Here is a 10,375-nt window from a genome sequence, read left to right as displayed (position 1 = left end):
AAGCTGAGAAACGATAGGGCCGAGGGCTAAAACTGATAGCAGTGTGGTGGGAGAGTAAGAAGAAGAAACTGGATACGCTAGGGCTTCCCCAACACCGCCCCCTCCCGCATATAGGAGGCTGGGCGGTGATCTATAGACGTTTATGTCATAAGGGGCCATCGATACTATTTGCGCTCACATTTTCTTTCTCAGGGTAGTGTCCCCATAGACTACCAGGTATTCGTTTTAAGTAGTAGAGTTAAGGTTTGAAATGGAACTTGAGGGGCAACCATGTGGGAATATGGAAGAAGCTTCCACAGTATGTAATAGAAGAGGGTACAATGACAATGTTTCTACTATATTTGGACAGGACCATGGATAGGAGGGATTTAAATAAATACGAACAAGTAGAACAAGCTCAGGTAGACAACGTGGGACACTGGGGAAATTGAGCGGACCTTGAGATAGTAGGAAATCTGACAGATGAGCAGGAAATCTCACGGGGTTTTCATTCCTTATATTTTTTTCTCGCCCATGAAAGACCCATCCAATTAGTCCCGCTACATTACAAAGTATTGTTACTGATGATCAAACTAATACATTTTTATAATATGCTGCTAAATGTAGTTCTCCAGCCATACAGACAATTTCCAATGTTTGATTGGCGTACGAAAGAAATCTATGACGTCCTCACAGTGAGAACGAATCAAATTATTTTTTTCCACATTGACAACAGAAATAATTGAAAAACCATTGATAATATTCCTTAAACACAATTCTCAATGCCAGTAAATTCGATAAAGGAGAAATAACTAACATTCTTTTTATCTAAATTTGGATTCTTCAACGTTATTGAAAGCTTTTAAGAAGCCACTTTACCCATTAAATGTTTCTTTGTATTTCTCTCCGGCTTGAACAATATGATGTAACATTTCGGGGCAAAAATACAGAAAAGCAAACCAAAACTGGACGCCAAGATAGCGAAGACTTCCACGGCCACGGTGAATTTCCCGGGAGAACTGATATAGGCTGGAATAAAAGATATCCAGACGGCGCAGAATATGAGCATACTGAATGAGATGTATTTGGCCTCGTTGAAATTATCCGGCAGGTTTCGCGCTAGAAATGCGACCATAACGCTAACCAATGACAGACAGGCAATGTAACCGAGGACACAATAAAATGCAACATCAGATCCTACGTCACATTCCAGGAGGGTCACATCTTTAAATAATTCCATGTTTTTGACAGGAAGGGGCGGTGATTTGATCAGCCAGACGGTGCATATCAAGCACTGTACTAGAGTAAGAAGACAGACAGTCAGACGTTGTTGAACAGGACCAAACCATCTGGTCACGTTGTCGCTGGGGAGCTTTGCCTGAAATGCCAGGACCACAACAATAGTTTTTCCCAAAACACAGGAAAGGCAGAGGACAAAACTGATACCGAACAATGTGTGGCGCAACATGCAAGACCATGCAGTGGGTTCACCAATGAATGCAATTGAACAGAGGAAGCAAAGGGCCAGGGCGACGATAAGGAGGAAGCTGAGTTCCGAATTGTTGGCTTTGACGATCGGAGTGTCTTTATGAAACCAAAAGATAGCACCTACTGTGGCAGCGAAGCACGTTCCGATCAACGCCAGAGTGGTTAGAATGATCCCTATGACTTCTGTAAATGAGAGGAAGTCAACATGCTTTAGAATGCATTGGTCCTGCCGAGAATTGGGCCAAGAATCGCTAGGGCACATCATGCAGCCAATGGAATCTTGAAGGAAGAAATGGAAATTCTTTTTAATGTTAGGGTGAAATCCCCTGCTAAGATCTGAAAAAGGCAGATACAAGAGGCAGTTGAAATTTCAAGCAATACAAAAACAACTGTTCCAGGGACTCTTGGATGCAAATGGACAATGAAGTTGTCAGGTGGAACCCTTGCTTCAGACCTCAGAGAGCCGTGGGGTGGGGGGGGGGGGGGGGAGGGTTCAGTGCTATTGGAAGTGGAGTGGTGTGAAGGGGACAGGTGTACAAAGGAGGAGTGTAATTTGGTGGACGCATTGTGTACAGTTTGTCGATAGATGCGGAAGGGCGATAAGTGAAAGGAGACAGAAATGGAGGGGATAGAGATAGATGCAATACACAAACGTGTTCTGAAAACTCCGCATATTACGCAGCATTCTTGGGAAGTATAGCGTAACCACCGCTTCGGGACTGGGACCTTCATCAGTAATAAGACAATACAGGCCTGAATATAAAGGTGATGGAGGGGAGACGAATGAAGAGGGAGGTTAGGGGAGAAAATCGTGGAGGTCGCTGCTGAAGGAACCACACTGATGGAAACAGTGGAGAAGGACATAACTTTTATATACCCGTGGTGTTACTGATCTCGCCCTCGGCGCAGGGGAGGCAATCAAAGCAACAAATGGGCTGCCCCCTGCGAGATGCTTTTCTTGTTCCCGGTGGACAACTGTTGGAGCAAACTGCCCGAGGGACCTTGTGCCAAAGAAAGATAACGTATTAACGACTTTTCCTCCAATAAATATCACGAGGAATATGCGTAACTTAGTTGTTTGCCCTGCACATTGATATGCAGAAATATCCTGCATACGCTTGTCAAGGACTTATTGCGAAAGAGCAAATACAAATCAACCATAATCATCACGCTTAATAATATCTTTCTTTGAGTAATCAAATGTCTGACTGGCAATTGTCCTCACAATTCTCTGCATTTTATGCACGTGATTGACAACATCTAAGACTCAACCTTAGACCTGCTCGTGGCTGCCCTTGACCTCTGCTAATATCTGTGTTACATTGGAAAAATATATAAACTCAACGATTTCTCTATCGCGACTTCACTGCACCCTCCAAACACGATGGAGTTTTCTTGTGGTACTTACCGCATAGGAAGACCCCAATGCGCCCACTCATGTCGCATGTACCTGACATCATCCCTCCGCCTCTTGCACATTCACGTGTCTCCTAGAAACTTCTGAACGCTACCTCATGTCTTTTCCCATTCCCTACAACTGCCATGAATCTCTATCCATTCTTCTAGTCCCTGGCCCTCCTGATCTCAAATGAAAACGGGCATTTAATCTGGGGAGAAATATTACTCACACAGACCGTGGATATCAAACCTCGATTTCTCTCCGTCGCAATTGGACAGAATGGAAGAAAACTCGAGGCTTTAAAATATTCTGACGCATATTACATTATCAAAGGACTTGGGAAGATTCCGAATTTCATTAAGATAATAAATCGAGCAGTGAACTGATAAATTACAGTCCGAATCTCACCCTTTTCCTTGCTTACAGAAGTTGGACCCATTTGTCGTCCCAAATCATCAAAACCTGAAAGAATAAAGCTACGTTATCAGTAACTACCTCACGGGGACGGCCGCTCCAAACAATTGACCTGCCATTTATGGTGACCTGTTCTTCAGGAGATGCGGATCCGTCAAAATCTCCAACGATCAAAACAACCGCTTTCCCCTCGTCATTCAGTTGCCAGTTGACAATGTCGTAAGTCGCCATGGAGTCCTCGTTTTCGTCGAAATGTACCCTTTCCCCGACTTTAGTTGTGAAATCTATCGATTGCAGGTAATGCAAAACCTTCAGTAAAGAGACACGTAGAAATGAAAATGGCATCACTCACCCAGAGCTTTGAAAGGACAACATTAAAAAACGGACTGGACTGGACCTATTGGTCAGAGTTAGTCAGTCACCTACCTGCCACGGCTGGAAATGTGTAGTGTTGGCGCAAGATCGATTGGCAAACGGGCCTGTGCCGCTTTCACAAGTGAACATATTGTGAAGCGCATGGGCTATGGCGTAAGTCGCCTCATAGACTTTGTTGGTCACCCTCAGCTGAGATGCGTCCGTGTAGATGTTGGATATTGTCTGTAGACTCTCCCTTCCTGTGCATTGAGGAGGCTGAGAGGCCGATGTTGTGTTCCCTGGGATGTGCTCCGTCATTATTAGGCGACAGTCGAAGGTTTTTTCCCAAAACTCTTCCACCAAAGGATTACCAGGATAGTCGGACGGATGGAGACGGGTTAAAAAGTCCTCGAACCCTGGGATATTCACTTGATGCACGGCGACACCGATAGCCCCTGTAATAAACCGCTTGTTCTCCTCTGGTGGTAGAAGCGCAGTGGCGATCCAGGCCTCACTGCCCACCCACTGGATGCCAGATATGTTTTGTCGGGCAATTTCCTTCAATAGTATGGACATGTCGCTTGGATCGATAAAAGCAACGACAATTTTCGTGGAGGATGCCCGTATAACGTTGATAACCTGAAGTAATCTTTCCCTCGAATGCGTCCTGTGGAAGGATTCGGAGAAGGCAATGCAAACCCCAAGATGCTGAACCGCCTCTGTGAACGCCTGCATCCCAAAATTGCCATAGTCGTTGTCGCTTCTAACTGTCCCAATCCAGGTCCATCCAAACGTCTTGACAAGTTGTGCCAATGCTTTGGCTTGGAAGTAATCACTTGGAATCGTTCTGAAGAAGGAAGGAAAATCTCGCCTGTTGCTGAGGCATGCGCATGTGGCAAAATAGCTCACCTTGTAAGAACATAAGAACAAATGAAACAGTCGAGGATGCTCCGCCGTTCAATAACATTATTGTTGGTCTGGTAATACCCGCCTTTCCCCCACATCTTCCAATCCTCCAACTATGGAACATTTACCCAAACTGGTCTTAATAGTCAGACAGAATTGGAGGAGTAAATATGGAGAGATATAGCAGACGGATGTAAGAAGCCGAAAGTTGTGGTGGTGGAGATTTATTTTCCCAAATATCGAATGGAACTCCCGTACTGTAAAAGGTTTGGATAGATTGGAGTTTATGAAATGTGTTCACGATAGTTTTCTAAATCAATACATAGAACTACAAATAAGAGAGGATGCAGTACTTGATCTACTATTAGGGAACAAGACATGTCATGTGACAGATGTATGTGTGGGTGAACATCTTGTGTCCAGTAACCATAATGTAATTATCTTCAAGTTTTTTTTAAGGTAAAGGATAAATGTGGCCCTCACGTTGGAATTCTAATTTGGAGGAAGGAATATTTTGTGTAAATAATAAAGGAACTAGGAAGAATGGCTTGGAATATGTTGTTTTATGGCAAGGTTACCAGGAAGGTGACATTTTGAGAGTACAGAGTCCGCATGCTCCTGTTATGATTAAAGGCAAAGTCACCAGGTGTAGGGAACGAAGGCTTTCTAGGGTTAATGGCGATCTAGGTAAGAAAAAGAGGAAGATGTATAGAAAGTATAGACAACAAGGTGCTTGAATAGTACCAAAAAGCAAGAAAATACTCAAGAAAAAAAAAATCAGGAAGGCAAAATGTAGACATGAGGATGTTCTAGCAGATAATAGAGAATACACCCGAAGGAGTTCTGTAAGTTTATTAAAACTAAAAGAATATTAAGGGCAAAATTGGTCCCCTAGACGATTAGAGTGGTCAAATATATGTGGAGCCCCACACAATGGAAGAGATATTAAAGTTTATTTTTGTATCAGTATTTACCCAGGCAACTGGGAAAGTGCGTAATGTAAATGTTCAATTATTGTCACGAAATACTACATTTAGATTGTAACATATATGAATATTTTAAATTTTGTCTACTGTAAGGAAGTCAGAGAGTCATCACTTTGTCAAGCCTGCCTCACAGAAATGAAGCCCCAGTGAGGAACGAACTCACGAACCCTGGTTTACAAGACCCCTGAGGTATCGGAGCCACAGGAAGGGAAACAAACAGAAGAGCCATGGAACAGATTAAGCAGAAAGAGGTGCCTGCTCCCTTACAGTGAATAAAAGTAGATGTATCACCTGGGCCAGATATGATATTCCTTCCGACCTTGAGGAAGACTAGTGTAGAAATTTTATGGGCCCTGGCTGATATATTGAAATGTCCTTGGCCACGGGTGAGGTGCCATAGGATTTGAAGGTAGCTCATGTTGTCAGGTTGTTTACAAAAGTGCTCCAAAATTAAACCAGATAATTATAGGCAGATGAGCTTGAAGATAGTAGTGGGTAAATTATTGGAAGGAATTATGAGAGATACAATATATAGGTATTTGGACTGTCATGAGGTGATTAAGGATAGTCAGCTAGGCTTTGGGAGTGGTAGTCATGTTTAACGAATCTTCTGGAGTTCCTCTAGGAGGTTACCAGAAAGGTAGATGAGGGGAGGGCTGTGGCTATTATCTGTATGGACTTTAGTGAAGTCTTTGACAAAGTCCCACATGTGAGATTAGTTTGGAAGATGATGATATTAAGTATTCAAGGAGATGTTGTAAACTGGATTCGAAATTCACTGTGTGTGAGAAGACAGAGTGTGGTAGTGGATGGTTTCTTCTCAGATTGGAGGCCTCTGATTAGTGGCGTGCCTCAGGGTTCCATCTTGGGTCCATTGTTGTTTGTTGTATATACAGGTATCAATGATCTTGATGATAATGTGGTGCATTGGGTCAGCAGGTCTGCTGATGACACAAAAATAGGAGGGGTTGTGGATAGAGGGTAAGATTTTCAAAGATTGCAGAGAGATATGAACCAGCTGGAAAATGGGCCATGATGGATTTTAATGCATACATGAGTGAGGTTATGCATTTTGGAAGGGGAAACCAAGGTAGAAGATACACAGTAAATGATTGGGCACTTAGAAGTGCGGAGAAGTAGAGAGATCAAGGAATACTGATACATTATTCCCAGAAGGTGGCGTCGCATGTGGACAGGTGCGTAAAGAAAGGTTTTGGGATCTTAGCCTTTGAAAATCAGAATATTAATTGTAGGAATTGGGATGCTCTCTTGAAGTTGTTTAAGACATTGGTAAAGACAAATTTGGAATATTTAGTGCAGGCCTGATCGCCTAACCCCAGGAAGGATATCAATAAGATTGAAAGAGTGCAGAGATTTACGAGGATGTTGATGGGCCTTCAGGAGCTGAGTTACAAGGAAAGATTAAATGGGTTAGGACTTTACTTCTTGGAGTGAAGAAGAATGAGGGGAGACTTGGTCGATGTCTACAAGATTAAGACAGGTATAATCAGAGTGGATGTGAATAGGCTTTTTTCCACTTAGGTTGGGGGTGATAAATACAAGAGGCCATAGTTTTAAGCTGAAGAGGGAAAGGTTTAGGGGGAACATTAGAGGAGGTTTCTTCCTCAGAGAGTGGTGGGAGTGTTGAACAAGTTTTTAACAATAAATCGGCTAGGTACAAGGATGGAAGAGGCCCGAAGGATTATGGAATGGGAACAGGTCAGTGGGACGATGGAGATGATGGTTGGCACATACTAGAGTGGCCAAATGGCCTGTTTCCTATGCTGTAGCGTTCTATGGTTCTATATGTTAACTGACGTTGCGTCCACTGTTTCCATGGGCAGAGAATATAATAGCAACCGCAATTTAAAATTGAACCAATGTCATAGATGTACACAGGACTGAAATAAACCGTTCTGAACAACAGTTCCATGCTAATCGTGAATTATATACATCGAATATCCATTTTCCCCTATTTTGACATATCTTTCCAAGACCTTTCTATCTACGAACCGGTCTTAATGTATCACAAACAGTTTAACTGTTCCCACCTCTCTCACCTCGCAAGGATGCCTCAGGATCTTGATCTGTTGGGCAGGTAGGCAGAGGATACGTTGATAGAATTTAATGCTTAGAAATGTGAGGCGTTAGGCAAAGGATTGGCGGTATGTATTAGGGGAAAGGGGTTCGGTACATGAAACCTTGAAACATTAGTTCCAGGTACATAGTTTGGTTTTTAAAAAAAGTCTTTTGGCAAATTGGTCGTTATGATTCAGCATATTATGAAGTTTGGAGGACATGGTTCCTTTGCAAATGACTTTGGAGTACTATATGTTCAGCCTTGGTCACTGCACTACAGAAAAAAATATTATCCAGCTGTAGAGAGTTCAGAGATGATTTACGCCGATGTTACCAGGCCTTGGGGACAGGTGAAGAAGGGAGAGATTGAGCAGAAAAGGAATTTTTTTTCTTGGAGCATGGGAAGAAGAAGAAGAATTTGACCGGTTAACGTATTGGTTCGTTGGCTCAGAGTAGTGGAATCGCTAACTAAAGGACATGGGTATAAGATGAGGGAGTGGGGTTCGGGGAGATATTTAATAGGATTCTGAGAGGTAACAATTTTACACAGAATGTGGTAAATATATGGAATGGGCTGCCGGCAGAAGAGGTTGACGATTGTACATGCAATGTGTAATAGATAGGATAAGAGAGCCAAGGGTAAGATTAGCCATGATACTGAAAGGTGGAGCTGGCTGAGAGTGTTTATTGGGAAGAGGCGCGATGGGCCGAATGGCAGAAATCGTCTCCCCTCTTTCGGGTCTTATGGTGTTGTCTTCAGCACCGTGAATTTTATGCAAAAGATGCTGATCTCTGGAGGAATTCAGATGCCGTTGGACCCCATCAGTTGCTTCAGAGGATTGATTTCCGCTGGATTCTAGCATATGCAGTTTCTTGTGTCAGTTGCAATCATATTTCTTGAAATCAGCAAGTCTGAAAACCATTTATGATGATTTCCGACGAGATGATGGTTAATTGATATGTCTTACCATGGGTACCTTGAAGGGAGCTATTGAAGCCGCGACCGCCAGGGACAGCGAGGACCCTGATTCCGCCACCATGGCTGGAACTAATGAGGTCGGGGGACAGGACTGTCGCGGGAACGTCCCCTCTCGTCCGTTTATCAGTTCGAAAGCCGCTTTCACTGAGAAGCGAGGCACACTGCACGAATCATAAATCCTGTAGCCCAATGTGATGTTTGGAAGGAGCGCCGGGTTCCCGTTGATCTCCTTAATCGCAAATATCATTGCTTGAACGAAGCGGAACATTTGAAAACTAAATCTGGAGTTCAAAAATATTTGTGGATTAGGAGTAATACGCTCCGAGTATTTCGCTGCACGTTTTAAAAAAATTTAAACAGACACACTGACTCATCTGTCATTGAAGAAGATTTGGAAAGGAAAGATTTGGTGAGGGTCAGTGTTCGAACGGAGTGGTGGAGAAGAGGCTGGATAAGACGCTGACGTCTTTACGCAGGGGTTTGGGGAAGGCAACTTCTGCCAACCACTGCAGCGACTTGTGGATGGATATGAGTCAATTAGACAAAGTCTGATTGGAAATTTGGCCGTCATGGACGAGTTGGGCACAAGATCCTATTTCCGTGAAATATGAATCTAGTATCTACTTGCCATGATACTGTTGTGGTGTAATATTCTCCAAATGTTAAGTTTGTCACGGCTGAGATGATATTTTATCAAAAGGAGTTGGAAATCTCAGTCAAATGATTTGTGTCGTATTGAGACGACTCTGGCTCGTGCTCTCTCCATTATCAACATTATTTTCTTGCCTAATAATCAAGTGCATATTGTACAACAACGCGTGTAGTCCTGACAACGATTTGAAAGAATGGGATTGCCAAAGGAAACATACATTCGTTCCCAATTCTCCCCACTGCAGCACAGTAAATGCGCGGGCAAAATGGGCTACGTCTTGCAATTAATGGGATGAGCGACCTTGACAGCAGAGCGGCAAGATAGGAGAACCACACACCGCTCGACCTGGCACTCGTGTTTCAGAAGTGGGTCATTGGGGTTGACAGCGTACAAACAGGGTCTTCGACCCAACTGGTTTAAGCCGACTGAGTCGTCGATTTGTGCCAGCTCTATTTGCCCACATTTGACCCATATCCTGCTTCACCTCCCTTCTTCATATACATTTCTAACGTGATTTCAATCCCATAGTTGTGGCCGTCCTATGGTGAAACCTGGTGTTTTTTTTAACATCAATATAGAATTAATATAAGTATCGGAAACTGCAGTTAAAACGATATTTATCAATTACGCTCCAATAATAAGGGCGCTCGTTGAATGAGAAATATTGAGCATTCATTTCGAATACTCTTCACCACCACTAGGGAAGAGAGAAAAATAAAGGTCCACGTTTGCAGTATTATTGTTTTAAGATCAGTTTTCCAGCAACTATTCCTGGGTATTTATTGCATTTGTTCTCAGTATGATGGCCCTTTCATATGCGTTGCCTCGCTGTTCAGTCAACGCATATGTAATAAAATACGTTTCTTCACTTAGTTGGAGTTAAAACTTATTACTCAAATCTTAATTATACAAAATAAAACCCAATTGGATTGTTTGATGACTGGAAAATAATTTTTAGAACCGTCAATACTGGGCGGTAGTGCCGGAACTATTTTCATTTAGTGCTTGATAAACAAAAATTATTTCCTTTCCTGAAACAAGTGAAAGGTGAGCATTTTATGTATTTTTTAATCAATTAATTGCGGATTGGTTTTTCTTCTTTTAAAATGTTGGCTTGTACAACTAATCTCGCATATTAA

At 42.8% G+C, this 10,375-nt stretch overlaps 1 protein-coding gene across 1 annotated transcript; it reads right to left on the bottom strand.

The window, feature by feature from the left end:
* Positions 1-841: 841 nt before the first annotated feature.
* LOC138743083 (extracellular calcium-sensing receptor-like) lies at positions 842-8,831 on the bottom strand. The gene is made up of 5 exons (XM_069897897.1): positions 8,574-8,831; positions 3,707-4,543; positions 3,362-3,589; positions 2,345-2,468; positions 842-1,746 (listed from the first exon to the last, which is right to left on the bottom strand). The coding sequence occupies exons 1-5, from the start codon at positions 8,829-8,831 to the stop codon at positions 842-844; spliced, it is 2,352 nt and encodes a 783-aa protein (XP_069753998.1).
* Between the last annotated feature and the right edge of the window lie 1,544 nt (positions 8,832-10,375).

Source organism: Narcine bancroftii, chromosome 9, assembly GCF_036971445.1.
Source record: "Narcine bancroftii isolate sNarBan1 chromosome 9, sNarBan1.hap1, whole genome shotgun sequence".
Taxonomy (NCBI): Eukaryota; Metazoa; Chordata; class Chondrichthyes; order Torpediniformes; family Narcinidae; genus Narcine; species Narcine bancroftii.
This window is presented reverse-complemented; position numbering and strand designations above follow the sequence as displayed.